A 16,137-nucleotide genomic window follows, 5' to 3' on the forward strand; every position below is an offset into this window, starting at 1 on the left:
GTGCCATATAAGAACTAGAATAGAATAGAATAGAATAGAATAGAATAGAACAGAACAGATTTTTGCCCAAGAGGCCGCAACAAACTGCTGGTAAATGTTTGGACAGTTTGGTCCACAATGAAAGAGTCAGCTTTGGAAACCACACAGGCAACCATGGATCCCAGCCAGGAGGAAATTCCCCTGGACAGCTACAATCTCTTCAGCACTCTCTACAGCCAGTCAGAGATTCAACTGCAGACACCATTAGAGACCCAGCTGAAGAACCAGGTTAACAATATAGCAGAGAGGACCTCATCCAGTATTAAGTGCTATATTAAAATAATCTGTCACATTAGTATCTACTGATGTGGATTTAGAAACTTTCTTCAAGGCACTGGCTGCACATCACCATGTCTGGTAGATATTATGACAACAAGCACCTTTAACACAAGGCAGGTATCTCTCAGGACTCTTCAGCCTTGTCATGAGATTCCACCTTCCTTCATTCTTCCAAATGCATTCTCTGTAGTTGTTATGCTGCTACTCCAGGAACAGTTGAACAGCTCCTTTCTCTTATACGAGTGTCCCATAAAAGTCTTCATAAGTCAGGGAAGCAGAGGGTAAGCTTGGCCTCCCAGAACAACAGCTGGGACCACCCCAGTAATGTCCATAGTGGTTTGGGAGTAAAAGTTCTATTTTTCATTACATAAAAACAATAAGTGAATTTCCAAAAATCCCAGCATTATTGATCTTTCCGGACTACGCACGTTAATGTTAGTGAACTTGCCAGAGTGATCTATTTCTAGGGCTTATGTGGAAAATACCTGTTTCTGTTGATGAATTGCAAGACACCGGTAGGATGATGGCCACATGTTTCTTTGTGTTTTGGGGAACTTGCATGTTGTTGATCCAACACTGAAGCTCTGGGATAAGCTCTGCACAGCTTTCCATGAAAGTGACCTTCTGCGTTCTGAAATTCTGCAGCCACTACTAGTTACACCAGGTCTGCAGTACTGTCCTGTACCACCAGTTGGTTTCTCATTGGCCAGGCCCAGAAGCAGCGCTTCACCAAGTGAAGCCAGCCAGGAAAATGTCATACAGATACAATTTCCTGGTTTGATCCTCCTCTTCCTCTAGCAGTATCTGTGTAGCATCAGTCTTCCATCTTCTACTCAGCCACCCGCCTGCATGACTACCTATATATCTGGAGCTTCCTGTTCGTACTAATGATGGTTAGGATTGCAGTGATTCCTCTGTGCTGTCTGACAGCAGATCAAAACTGGAACAGTTTGAAAACAGCACTGGTTAGTGAAAATCAGGTGAATTGTGGAATACCATTGACAGACTCATGGAAGTTTGACCCCAAATTGCAGAAATCCAGTTGGTTCTGGTAAGTATCCCACAATTCACAGCAATAAACAAACCTAGTCATGGAATACTGCATCCTCAAATATCTACCCAGAGTGCTGTGTAGATATTTCAAAAAAAAGGAGCCCTTTGTTTATGCTATGACTCACAAGGGATGTACTTAAGCCGCTTTATACAAACAAGCATGGACCTACTCTTTGGTTTAGTTACACCTGTATAATTATAGTGAGAAAAAACTGGTCAAAAAAGCTTTCCAATGTAGACAATGCCTTAATTAAATATTACTCTAAATTAATCTGCTCTAGGGACTGCAGGATAAGGGGCAGCATTTTACAAGTGCTTATGCAATTTAGGAGATTAAGTCTCATTGATTTTTTCAGTGCAACCAATCCACAGAACCTGAAATTCTTTCAAGGAGTGCTGTGTATGGATGTACTAAACTGTATGCATGTGAAAGCAGACACACTGCACAGTTGTAGCTTGCGTGAGTACGGTCAAATCTTCATCAGCATCAGTGCAGTTCTCTAACATACTAAATATAAAATTTGGTATTTTGATTTTTATACTTGTTTTGCTCGACCTGAATTTTTTAAAAGTTGTGAAACTCAATACATCTTTTCAGTTTGAGGTAAATAACTTCTGTAATTTTCATTTTTGAATTCTTCATATAGGAAATTCTAAAATCTATTCTAAACCTGTTTCATATTTGTCCTTTTAGGTTCTTTAGTAGATGATGAAACTTTGATTGGTGTACTGCGAACAACTAAGCAAACAGCTGCTGAAGTATCTGAAAAATTATATGTGGCAGGAGAAACCTCAAGTGAAGATTAACACTGCACAAGAGGAATATCGACCAGCTGCTACACGAGGAAGCATTCTTTATTTTCTTATCACAGAAATGAGCATGGTCAATAACATGTACCAGACTTCACTGGCTCAGTTCCTAAAGTTATTTGATCAGTCCATGGCCAGGTAAGAATATATAGATTTCTCTATCTTTGAAATTTTTGTCTTTCCATTACAGTTAATATTTGTATTAATTATGTTATTGCTTTGTATTTTGTTTTCATGCTTTAGATCTGAAAAGTCTCCCTTGCCGCAGAAAAGAATCTCAAATATTATTGAGTATCTTACATTTGAAATTTTTACATATTCTGTCAGAGGCCTTTATGAATACCACAAATTCCTTTTTACCCTTCTTCTGACACTAAAAATTGATCTTCAGAGAGGGCAGGTCAAACCAAAGAGTTTCCAAGCACTTATTAAAGGTAAAAACATTAAAAAGGTGTTTGTATTTAAAATAATAATTGTTTGAATTTCCTTGGTGAGTTATTGAGCTTTTTAAAGTTAGAAATAGTAAAAAGTAAACTTTGTTTTTATCTTCTGATTTACATTAGTTCAAAGTGTGCTTTTAGGTGCACAGCTTCTACCAGGATTCTTCATAACTGGGATTTGCCTGTTCCCTGTGGAATTCGAGGTGGTTCCCGGCTGTTGTGAGCAACTCCAAGATTAAGCTCCATCTTCCATTTTAGGCTATCAGAAGTTAAGTTTCTGGAACAAGATGGCAGTTCAGCTCTTCCCAACCAGCTTGTATAGTTTTTATTTGTTCCTCAGGGAATAGCAATCTCATTTTACCTCTGACCTCCTCTGCCCCTCCCCTCATATAGGAAATCACCAAGCATGGAGGCTTTCCTCTACAGCTGCATAGTAATCCTGCAAGCATCAAGCAAAGTCTAAGAGATACTGTATTTTAAGACCATTTTTTAAGAGACCAGGAGCCCTAGGCATAGATGCCCTGTGACTTAGTCAGCTTTTCCCCAGTTGCCTCTCATTGCCGGGGTAATACAGAAAATCAGAGAGGAGGAAGCAAAAGTGATCGTGGTGGTCCCACACTGGCCCAGGACTCCTTGATTTCTTGACTTTGTGAATATGTCAGTGGAGCCACCACTGTTCCTGAATCCAAGGCCAGATTTGTTATCCAGGGTCCAATTCTTCACCAGGATCCAAGCAAGTTAAATCTATCAGTTTGGGATTTGAGAGGAAGTTTCTAGAATCAAAGGGTTACTCTGTTGGTCTCATTGAAACTCATTAGCATGTAGGATTAAAATCAACAAACGGGGCTTACTCAAGGATCTGGTCTAAATTCAAAGCTTGTTGTAGAGAGAGACATTCAGCACCATGTAGCCAAAGTACCTCATGTTCTGGAATTTTACAAGATGGTTTTGACATCAGTTTGCAGACTAATACCTTAAAAGTACACATTTCTGCACTGTTTGCAATTTTGAGTATATCCAGAAAATCTTCCATTTCCAACCAGAAGGACAAACTATTGCGTCCTCCTAAATTGCATACAGCTCCATCTTGGGATTGAACATTGTGCTTGATGCCTTAATTCAGGTGCCCTTTAAACCTGTAAAATCAGTTTAATTGTATTACTAGACTATCAAAATTACCTTTTTGATTGCTATTGCTTCACCAAGAAAAGTGTCAGAGTTGAGAGCTTTGAAGTAGTTTTGAGAATGGAACCCATCTTTATTCTAAAAGTAAATTTAACTTTTCATTGAGCACAAGAATTCTCATTGCCTTCTTTTTGTCCATATCCTTCTCACCCAAAGAAGCAGCTATGCCATTTACTGGATGTAAAGTGAGCCTTAAAGTGTTATCTGAAAACAAAAGAGAACATAAGAAAAACAGCAGCTTTACTGGTTGTATTTCAGCCAAGAAAAAGATGTGCTAATGCATCTAAATCATCAGACTCTCGCTGGACATGTTGATGCATTGCTAAAGCATATAGAGCAAAAGAACTCAATCCCCCAGAGCTCATTCAGTACGAACAGTGGTTGTATCATGGGCTGAGAAATGGCAGGCCCCTTCCAGAGAAATCTGTAAGCTGCAAACTTGATCATCCCTGCATACGTTTACGAAATTTTAGAAGACTGATAGTCGTCATCCACTGCAGCCTTTGGCAAGTGGGTCTTGCTCACTGTGGTGATTCCTTAGAGTAAGGAAATCCTTTCTCTGACAAGTATCAGAGGAGTATCCGTGTTAGTCTGGATCTGTAAAAAGTGACAAAGAGTCCTGTGGCACCATATAGACTAACAGATGTATTGGAGCATAAGCTTTCGTGGGTGAATACCCACTTGTCAGATGCAGTGGTCTGACAAAATGGGTATTCACCCACGAAAGCTTATGCTCCAATATGTCTGTTAGTCTGTATGGTGCCACAGGACTCTCTGTCGTTTTCTCTGACAAACATTTTTGTCATTTCCTTGCTGACAGAATCTCACACTGAGACTTCGTGGACCTAGCTCTGAGAGAGAATCGGAGAATTTGTGGTTGCTTAGCTGAAAAGTTCTGCTTCTTCAAAGAGATCAGTCCACAGATCCAGCACTTCCCTGAAAAAGGGAGATCTGTGAAACTTATTTTTACAAGCTGCTGATGCAGGACAAGAGATTCATTTGGCGTTTCATGGTCCAGAGGGGCTGGCTTTGGAAGCATCTCAAAACAAAGAGGTGGGGGTTTCCAGAAGGTAGGGGCTAGTCACTCATCAGCTGTTCAGTCAGTTTTGATTCTGCCCCCTATAGCCACAGATGTATCCCTTCAAAGAAAGGAAAATTTGCAGGTAAGTAATCATAAATTTTCCCATTCTGGTGGCCTAAAGTGGGGCATGGCAGTAGTTTTAGAGCCCCTGAGCAACAAACACTGGAATACCTTCAAATTTTACAGAGAAAAACCATTGCACATTTGTGGAAAATCAAGGAAGAAGCTGGTAACAAAAAGAAAATCATGGTAAGAAATTGTATTCTGTATCCTGATCCCTCTCTCAGTCTGTAACAATTAGTTTGTATCACTTTTCCTTCAGTTACATGTCAGATAAGGAGAGTCAACTATCTCCTGGCTATCTGGGCCTTATGTTGCTCTTCATCCAGATTTAGGCTCTTCAGGATGGTCTTTCTTCTACCTTTGAAAATTTCTTCCTCCTTCCCAGGTTTTCCAGTAAACTTTGATGGATTAGTTGGTTAATGTTTGTACTGTTCTTTGGACATGTAAGCACTGCTGGTGAAGGATTGTTTTTGACATATAAGATTCCATTTTACCATTACTTCTATACTAATCACAAAAAGGACTGCCTTGAGAGAAGTTCTTCATAAAGGAATATTTCTCTTCTTACAAGTAAATGCAAAATAATCTACACTGCATCATTGTAGATGAAAGGGAAGTTAATTTAGTCATAAGAATTTCCTGTGCACTAAAATAATCCAGAATCAGGAAATGATGTTAGGGCAATAAATCATCTTGTAATAAAATAAATATTCAAAACAGCAAGGTACCCTTCTGTAAAAATTAAGAAAACTAATTGTAAATTCTAGATCTGAAGGATTGTGACATGGATCTAAGATTATGTCCTATATATGAACAAATATTTCAAGTTAATTATACAAAATTAATGTTTAAAACTAAGTCAATTGTCTTTACAGCTGGTGTCAGCTCTGGCTGTGTACACATACTGCTCCGCTTTGGTTGTGGTAGTAGCTACATTATATTGTAGTGAGTATATAATAGTCACACTTAAAAAGTTTCTTTCATTTTGAAAGATTCTACTTGTTTCAAAGAGCAGTTCCCTTTCTTAACATAGGTGATATCTCAAAACAAAGAAAACTTCTTAAGTGCAACCACTATATATTCTTGTTCAAGAGGTTGAGCAAGGATAAATATTTGATTGCTCATCAGTAACAGTACATACTTCTTTAGGACTTAGCAGGAGGTTCTCAGATTTAAGAGTGAGAGCTTCCAAATTAAATAATTGCATACAGTGTTATGAACATATACTTTTAAATTGAACTGGTGAATATATTAAAGGGGCCCCTGCATTCAGAAAGTGAGATATAGAAATTTAATCTGCAAGTGAGCATCTTGGAGGAGTGAACATAGCTGCTCACATTTAAAACATGTAGAAATCTTAGAAGATATCCTCTTCTTCCAATCTAAAAAGAAGCAGGAGAGAAGATGTGAGCAGAAAAAGTCTCCATCCCTTTTTTCCTCCTCCACTGCCATAATAATTCTCTGAGTTCTAAAGCATAGCTTGTATTGCTTACTGGCATTCCTACAGTATTTCAGCACAATGGAACAGAAATATCAAGCATGATTTATGTGTATTTCATCACAACAATATTCTGTTCCAGGAGGTGCGGCGCTGGATCTAAAAGCTTGCCCTCCCAAACCATTCCGGTGGATTCTTGACATGACGTGGCTGAATCTGGTGGAACTGAGCAAACTTCCACAATTTGCAGAAATTATGAATCAGGTGTTGTTGTTGTTACACTTATTTATCTTTCTTGTATTAATATCCAATGGTCCCAATCAGGATTGAAGTCCCATTTGTCGTAGATGTTGTATAGACCCCTTAAGACATGATCACTACCTTGAAGAACTTATCTTCTAAAAAGGCAAAAATAGAAGAGGTCTGGAGAAAAGGGGCCCAACATAGAAGCAAAGTGATATGAGTGGTGATGGGCACATTGATTCTATGGCTTTCTTTTTTCAAAAATATTCATTTATTTTTATTTATTTTTAATATTTTTGTATATGCAGTATAAAGGTGGAGTGAGAGGGGTATAGGAGCAAGGGATTAGGGGTAAGGAAAGTAATGGAAGGAGGGACATAAGGGATGAATGTCAAAGGAAAGAAGAAGGTGAGGAGGAGGAAGGAAGGGGAGCATGAAGGCAAGAACTATGAATTTAGCAGTGAAGGGACTATAAGGGAGATGTGGAAGGTTGTTAAGGCAAACAGAAAATGTTGTGGAGAATTCAAATTTTAGAAAACAGTCTGCTACCTTTGCTGATGTCTTCGGGCTGTGGAGATCTGAGATGGAGATGGGGTCGGTTCCCTGTCCTGGTGCTACTGCTAACATCACTTTCTGGGAAAATACCTGCTGTGCCAAGAAGACTAGCTTCATGCCTAGAATGTCATGCTGAGGCAGGGTAGTGTCTGGTGCCATTAGTGGGGATGTCGAGCCCTATAGTTCAAGATGAGGGGATGCAGGGATCCTACTCCTTTCCCCAATACTGCTACTTCTAGATGTGGCTGAGAAACAAACATGTAATATTACAAACAGAGAGAGATTAATTCAGAGTTCAATTATTTGGTTATAAGATCTGCATTTCTCTGGTTTCCTTGGCAGTTAGGCTGAGATTCCATATACAGCTATTTCTGAGCTGCTGTTAAACTTCTAGTTCCAGGCAATGCCAGATTGGGAGGGCCCCATAAGGAGAAGAGTTATTCACATTTGCTCCTCACTCCTCCTCCTGTCTGTATGAGTTGTGAGTGAGCAAGCTGTGCTCCCCCAGCCTCATGGAGATATAGTTCTTCTGAAGTTTGAGACTGTCCAAGGCCTAGTGAGCCAGCCAGACCTTTCTTAATATATAATATATATTCAAGTCTCAGCATGTCTCTTCTTCCCCCTGTATTGATCTAAGAAACTTTGCTGTAGAAAACTTTACTTCTCAGGCTATGTCTACACTACACACCAGTGTTAGTGTACATGTAGTTACATGATGCAGTGAAAAGCAAACTGTGTGCACATGTCCATGAAAGACTCCAGCAGGGGGAAAGACTTCATTGTATCCCTGCTGCTGGAGCCTTTCACTACATTGAGAAAAGACTCTGGGAGCTGGGATGCAGCAGGGATTCTGCCCTCCCCTCCCCCGACCTTTTCCCCTCTACTGCTGTCTTTCCCTGTGGTGGGAGAAGGCTCTCGCAGTGGGCAGCTGACAGAGCTTTTCCCCACTGCCTCTCACTGCCTGAGTCTTTTCCTGCATTGGGAAAGACTCCAGCAGTGAGGAAGCAGCAGGACACTATGCTGCTAAAAATAGCAATGTAGACAGGGAGGCATGGCGTAGCTAAGTAGAGAGCCCTGTAGGGTATGTACTTGTGTACATTCTCACACCCTTCAGGCGTGTCTTTACTCTATTTGCCTAAGCCATGCCTCACTGGCTACACTGCTATTTATACCCATGTTAGGGGGGCTATGTGCAAATGTACACAACACACTGCTAAAAGAAGTGTGCAGTATAGACATATCTTCAATCACTCCATTCAGGTCCGAATTCTGCCTCTGTTTTTTAGGTTTTTATATAGAGACCTTCATTGTGGTCTCACTATAGCCTTTATATCTCTTGACAGATATTCTAGGAGAGGTTTGATCACTCTGCTGGTCAGACTTATTCTCAGTTGGCATTTCAAAAGCTGCATAATATGGTGGCTGTAGGTTAGCATCAGCTGTTATTTTTGACTTGGGCATCTTTGACCATTTGGCCCATAGTGGCACATGTGACGATTTTAGCTATTATCTCTTGGTTCTTTATTATTAAGACAGATATACTAATTATAATACTCTTCTTCCTCCATGCTTGTAGTGTAGAATCATCCTGCCAAAAAGATGAACTTACTAGCTTCCTACATAGACTATAATTCTCTGTGTGGGTAGTAATCTATTCGAAGGCAAATTATTAGGAGATTATACCTTAATATCACAATATTTTATTGTAATATCTTAATATTAGATTATCACAGTGGTTCTTTCTAGCCCTGCAATCCATGAATATTACAGTATACAATTTGGGAATCTGTCTATAGAATTTATGAATTCTGGTTGACATTATGAAGTTATCATGAGCAGTCACTATCAAAACTGCTGTATCATGAATGTGTATCCACCATGCCTTACCTGCCTGAAAAAGCATATCTTCCTCACACTGAGAATGATAGGAAAGTATTTAATTTTAAATAATTGTACTTTGACCACAGTAGTTATTTGAAAGAGTAACTGCATCCCTACAGAAAAGATACTTCCTCCTGTGTCTGAAGGGAGACGGGAAGAGGAGAACAATGGAAAGTTACCAAAGGGCAGAATAAAGGAAGCCAGGTGTTGGAAGCAGGCACATAAACTAGGGAGATACACAAGAACAGGGGGCATTGGAGGTTTTGGCCCTTTTGTCTTTAACTCAAGAGGAGAGAGAAGCATTGCAGCATGTAGGGGCCTACATAAGGCAGGGACTCTGCCTTCCTTCTTGAGCCAAGATGCTTTCCCAAGGACTCTTCAGGGAAGGATGAGCTAGTGAAGGGCACTGCAGTTAAGATGTTAAGTGTTTTCTAAATGTTCTGTATTCTCTTGTGCTTTATATGATTAAATAAAAGAGAAATTATGTGAAAATCCTGTGCAAAGTATGTTTGTGTTATCTGCTTCACAGTTACTACAAAAGTCTCCTGAGAGAGTTAAACAGTAAACAAGAAAATTCACACCTTGAGATGGAGTTCTGTGTTTAAATATGGGAGAATCCGAAGGGTCACCATTGCATCCAGGGGCTAGGCTGCTGAACAGCAAATTCCAGTTCTCACCCTGGGGTGATAAAGGGTTTGTGCCACAAGAATGTGGCTAGGGTCCCCAAGATAGGGATAGTGGCTGGATTCCATTCATACCTTATAGGTTTAAAACATCTAGTGATCCAGAGGCTTGTATTCCCCTCACAGCAGGTTGGTGGATGGTCAGTCAGGGGATGCTCAAACAGATCTGTCACCAACATCTTAATATCACAAAACATGTATTTCCAGAAATGCTACAGAATCTCCCCATGATGTGACATATATTCTACTTAGCATAATAATATGAAGGATATTATTAAAACATAACTTTTAAAATAACTGCGTACATTTTCTTATGGCAAAGTTTATTTATGTGTTTATTCATGTAATAAATTTAGATATCCCGCAATGAGAAAGGGTGGAAAAGTTGGTTTGATAAAGATGCTCCTGAAGAAGAAGTTATTCCTGATGGATACAATGACTCACTAGATACCTGTCGCAAACTTTTGCTTATCAGGTGAGAATCATCATAGATTTTGGAGCACTGTTCATTACTGAGATAAGTTACTTATTGCAGTAAATATCGAAGTGTATCACTGTGCTGTAGTTAATAGTATCTGCACTGTATAAAGTTTCTATATATGATATGCAGTAATATTTAACTATTAAGATTCACTCACTGAAAAAGGAAACTCTTTATGTTTGGAATCATCTAGTATATAGTTAATAGTTTTCCAGAAAATACTTTTCTTCAACTTTGCCTTAAATATTAAGGCATCATGCTAAACAGCAATAGGAAGAGGACTCTAGAAACCCCCCCCCAAAATTATTGAAAATGTTAAAATCATTTTCATTCTATATATTTTCAAAATGATTTTTTTTATTTTTGTGTGGAAATTATCATAATTTTTATTTTCATTTTTTGTTTTCAAAATAACTAATTTTCAAAAATGAAGGGTTTTTTGTTTTTAAAAAGAGATGGGGTTATTAAAAATCCCATTATGTGACTACATTGATTAATCAAAACTACCGATGCAAAAAAAAAAAGTGGACTGCTTTAAATCAAAGTAATTGAAGTCACCAATTTGAACCATGATTTAAATCAGCAAGCAGAAAATCTTGATATAAATAATCAATTTTAATCATGTTTTGTATTTGCACTTTTTAGTTATTTTTCTAAAGAAAGGTTGATATCATTAGTTGGTAAGTATTAGAACGTTATATGCAAATAAACACAGCCTTTACATTAAATTTTAGTCCTTTTGATAACCAAGGGGATACAATATATGTATACACATCTATTTAAGCAATTAGGATCTTAATGTTTACATTTTAGATTCTTAATCTTTATATTTGTATTATGGTAGGGAATGGTGAATGATGTACTTCATATTTACCAAATTTTATTTGTATTCTGTGTCAAGAGCTATTTGGATGGAAAATTTAATTCAATTAAAATGCACAAAACCAGCATTTTAATTGTTTTTAGTCTATAAAACTACCTTAAAAGTGCTGGATTCGCAAGAAAAAACTTTATCTAAATGTTTATCAAAACATGTTTTACATTTAAAATTAACTGATTTATTAAACAACGAAAGAATTATCTGTTGTTAATGAATTGAACTGATTGTTTCTGGTCATCATGTCCTTCAAGATTTTAGGAGAACAGTAGATCTAACCTCTCACACCTAGTGTGATTCATAAATTGAAAGAGGAAAATAAGCTTTCCTGAGTTTTTTTTCAACTCCAAATTGGTTTTGTAACTTTGAACGAACTAATTATTGAATGGAACTTGCTGAATAAACTGAATGAAAAAAATACTCTCTGCACCTGCAGAAGAGGCTATTGTTGACGAAAGCTGGTTTTAGGACTTCAGCAAACTGGTTCCAGGTGCTTTAAAACTGGGAAGCAAATATGTACTACTTAATATTATTTTTAATTTAATGTAAATGATTTTAATATATTAGAATAAGTTTAGGCCTTAATATAGTTTGTCATTTCAAATTTAATTTTAAGTGGGTTTAGTTTTTAAAAATAAAACCATATTTAACTTAAATTAAAAAAATGATTTATTTTTTTTAAATCTGGTTTTTCTAAAATAATTAATTTGTATCCATCTTATTAAAAGAGAGAGATTGCAACTCAACTCAAAAAATGAAAGGTATAGTGGTAGTAAAAGAAGGATTCAGTGATCAACTCTGTTAAGTTTTATATACTACTTTATTTATTCAAAGCACCACTCCCATTGGCATCAGTTATAGCTGGGAGTGTTCAGCACTTGTGCTCAGCTTGGGCACCCACAAAATGAACTAACATTACTGACCACCTGTGAAAAGTTTGGATTGAGTGACTTGTCTTGTAGTACACTGGAGCTCTGTGGCTAAGGGAGAGATAGTATCCATTTCTCCAGGGCAGTATTTCAGGGGCTTTAACAATGAATTCAGCCTTTCTCTACATATAATCCACTGCCTCATTCAACACACACCTTCCAACTTTTGCAGCAGATGGGGCAGGGATCTTATAAACAACATCATTAATTACATGACCTCTATTCACCCCCAGAGAAAGTCCATCCTGTGCAGTGAAGGAGGCAGGGGTGCTGTGGAAAAATAGTATGTGATCATCTAATTGAAGACTGTATCATAATGCATGTGCACGAGGGGCCAAATTAAAGTTGTACAGGCAACAAACTCTAGCAAGTTGCTAGTGAGCATATGCAAACTTTCTTTCAAAGGCTTATACTGTAGACCCTCAGAGTTATGAACACATTGGGAATGGAAGTTGTTTGTAACTCTGAAATGTTCATAACTCTGAACAAAACATTATCGTTGTTCTTTCAAGAGTTTACAACTGAACATAGACTTAATACAGCTTTGAAACATTACTGTGCAGAAGAAAAATGCTGCTTTTAACCATCTTAATTTAAATGAAACAAGAACAGAAACAGTTTCCTTACCTTGTCAAATCTTTTTTTAAAACATTCCCTTTATTTTTTTATTAGTCTACATTTAACACAGTACTGCACTGTATGTGCTTTTTGTGTTTTTTGTCTCTGCTGCTCCCTGACTGCGTACTTCTGGTTCCAAATGAGGTGTATGATTGACTAGTCAATTTGTAACTCTGGTGTTCATAACTCTGAGATCTACTGTAACTTGGCCAGATTAGGATGCTTTTTTTTTAAGAACAGTAAAAAGCACCGCTCTGACACAAATGGAAGCTGCTCTATTAAATGTCAAAGTATGAAGGCACTTCAGTTTCTCAAACAATTTTAAAATTTGTTTTAATATGAGCAAAACGACTTAATTTTCCCCTAATTGTGTTCTTGAACATGGCTGATCTGTTTTTGCTGAAAATTAAAAAAAAAAAAAAAAAAGCTTGAGACAGGTACCCAGAATGGAAAATTTCAGTCCAAACAGTTAAAGTGTGCAAAGTTATGAGCAACTGAAAACAGGGTCTTACAATGGAAAGTGTTGGACAACCATAAGTGTAAGCAGTACTGCCAGCTGTGCCCTGTATAAAAATTTATATATTGGGTAGTACTATATATTATGTAGTATGAGTCTCTACACAATTAAGTTACATTTCTAAATGTCAAGGTTCCTTCCCCACTCTGAACTTTAGGGTACAGATGTGGGGACCTGCATGGACACTTCTAAGCTTAATTACCAGCTTAGATCTAGTATCGCTGCCACCACCCCCAAGCACTACTTTTTTCCCTGGGTAGTCTTGAGGGACTTCACCAATTCCCTGGTGAACACAGATCCAAACACCTTCGATCTTAAAACAAGGAGAAATTAACCATCCCCCTTTCTTTCTCCCACCAACTCCTTGTGGATCCAGATCCAACCTCTTTGGGTCTAAAAAACAAGGAAAAAATCAATCAGGTATTTAAAAAGAAGGCTTTTAATTAAAGACAAGAAAGGTAAAAGAAAAGCCTCTGGGAGAGATTAGCATATCAGCTACTCTCACAGACAACAGATTCAAAAACACAGAGGATGTTCCCCTGGGCAAAAACTTTAATACACACAAGAATACCCAAATTTGATAATTCCCTTAATGGTACCAAGACAAGTTACAAAGAAAATAAACATAAACCTATTTATCCATTTCTAAAACTTACTGCTCTGATAAGAGGCTGGTTCCTTGGTCTTTTTCACTCCGGCTGAAACTGAAACTCTAAACAAAGGAAAACTTCCCTCCTTCCGTTTGAAACATCTTGTTCCTCTGGTCAGGTGTCAGCTAGGCTAGGTGAACTTCTTAACCCTTTACAGATAAAAGAGGCATTAACCCTTAACTGTCTTTTTGTGACACTCATTATTAGCCAGTTCTTGACCCAGCTTTAATTTCACAACTGAACCAATCCAACTGATATAGCATGTAGTAACATGGCTTCAGTGTATCTAGTCTGTTACTATGAACAGAGCAGTGCTCTCTAGTGTGTCACATTTCTTGTTCCACTTGGACATTGAGGAAATTGTAAATGCAAGTTTAATTGGGGGAGTTTAAAAAAAAATTATTTTACTAATGATTCCTCTGTGGCTGGATTTGCAAACTTAACCATTTTTAAGGTCTATTAAAAACAAATAGTTAAAAATGTTTGGGAATAGAATATTTTAGGTTATTTTATTGTCAATGTTTCCTTAACATGTTTTGTCTCGTATATAACCTCACAGTCTCAAATTTCCTTCCATAGCCTTGAAATGGAATTAAATAAAATAAAAGAAAAAGATACTGAATTTGTAGCTCACTACATATGTGTATTTCCAGGTCTTGGTGCCCAGATCGCACCCTTTCCCAAGCCAGAAAGTATATTGCTGATTCGCTGGAAGAGAAATATACAGAACCAGTCATTTTAAATTTAGAGAAGACTTGGGAAGAAAGCGATACACGAACACCCCTTATCTGTTTCTTGTCTATGGGGTCTGACCCAACTATTCAGATTGATGCCTTGGCGAGAAAACTTAAACTGGGTATGAACATAATTATTCATTCTCATCATATAAAGGAAATATAACTTTGGGGGTTTTATTCTAGAAAACTGCTTTATTAAACCTGCCTTACCATTAGTTATCCCTGAAACTTTCTTATAGAGATGGAGAAAGTAATTCAGACTTTAAATAAATACTGTGGTGCTGAATATCATTCTTTTAGGGAGTGCAACAGTAATATGTTCTCAATATTTACATTGCTTGTTAGTTATCTTCCTTCCAATCCATGACATTATTCATTCTATAATTGTAAGTATTTCTGATGGATATCTACTCTGTCTTATAGCTTGTCTACACAGAATGTTACTGCACAGCAAACCAGGGTGTGAATGTACATTGCATTAGCTTGCAGTGCAGTAACATCCTGTTTGGACTCTGCTGTAGTGCACTAGAAGTTCTTCTTCGAGTGCTTGCTCATATTGATTCCAATTAGGTGCGTGCGTGCCGCATGCACGATCATCGGAAGATTTTTACCCTAGCAACACACAGTGGGTTGGCTGCGGCGCCTCCTGGAGTGGAGCCCTTTTGGTGTCAGATGTATGCCCCTGCTGACCCAACGCCCCCTCCGTTCCTTCTTACCACCCGTGACGGTTGTTTGAACTGTGGAGCACAGCTTAGCTGATCTCCACCCTCCCTAGCGTTAGTACCTGTTAATAGTTCTGATTAGTGATTAATAGTTGTTAATAGTTGTTAGTAGTTACTTAGTGTAGTTAGATTTAGCTTACTCACTGGCAGGGAGCAGAGTCTTCTCCTCTGTCCCAGTATCCAGGCCCATGCCTAGGTCCCTCGGTTTCAAACCCTGCTTGGCTTGCCTGAAGCCAATGCTTACAGGAGACCCCCCCAAAACTCCTGCCTAAGGCGTCTGAGGGAACCCCACCAGGCGGATAATTGCCACATTTGCAAAGCGTTCAAGCCAAGGACCAGAAAGGAGTGGGACTCTGGACAGAGACAGCTTTTTATGGAGGCGGCACTTAGCCTGGTCCCTTCCTCTTCACAGGACCCGGCACCATTGTCTTCGGTGCGGAGTGCCCCAGCGGCACTGGCAACTCGTTCGGATTCTACTAAAGACTCACATCAAATTTCCCTGGTGCCCCCATCACCACGGTGCTGGTCCCTGTTGCTGAGTCAGAAGAAGCAGCAGCCCAAGCAGGTGCCGGCCACTTCTTGTTTGTTGGTTCAACAGCCACCGATGCTGCCCACACTGCAGTTGGAGCTGTGTACATTGCCGGAGCACATAGGACAAGTAATGGCTCCTGCACCGCTGAGTCCAGCGCTACAAGGGCCGTTGAATCCAGTGCAAGTAAGCTCCCCAGTGCACATGGCGGTCGAGCTGAGACTGCCTTCCACACCGGAGACCTTTTCAACGGCGCAGGACTTGATCGTGCTCACAGAGCTGACTCCAGAGCTGACCACCAGTGCGGATGGTGCTGTCGAAGGGGAA

At 38.7% G+C, this 16,137-nt stretch overlaps 1 protein-coding gene across 1 annotated transcript in view; it reads left to right on the top strand.

Annotated features, from left to right (window-relative positions):
- Positions 1 to 16,137, top strand: part of DNAH8 (dynein axonemal heavy chain 8) — a 567,023-nt gene that overhangs the window by 497,754 nt on the left and 53,132 nt on the right. The window contains 6 exon segments of the mRNA XM_030557275.1: positions 2,066 to 2,163; positions 2,165 to 2,319; positions 2,425 to 2,615; positions 6,531 to 6,652; positions 10,107 to 10,225; positions 14,476 to 14,678. Coding sequence (XP_030413135.1) covers positions 2,066 to 2,163; positions 2,165 to 2,319; positions 2,425 to 2,615; positions 6,531 to 6,652; positions 10,107 to 10,225; positions 14,476 to 14,678 — 888 coding nt within the window.

Source organism: Gopherus evgoodei, chromosome 3, assembly GCF_007399415.2.
Source record: "Gopherus evgoodei ecotype Sinaloan lineage chromosome 3, rGopEvg1_v1.p, whole genome shotgun sequence".
NCBI classification, from domain to species: Eukaryota; Metazoa; Chordata; order Testudines; family Testudinidae; genus Gopherus; species Gopherus evgoodei.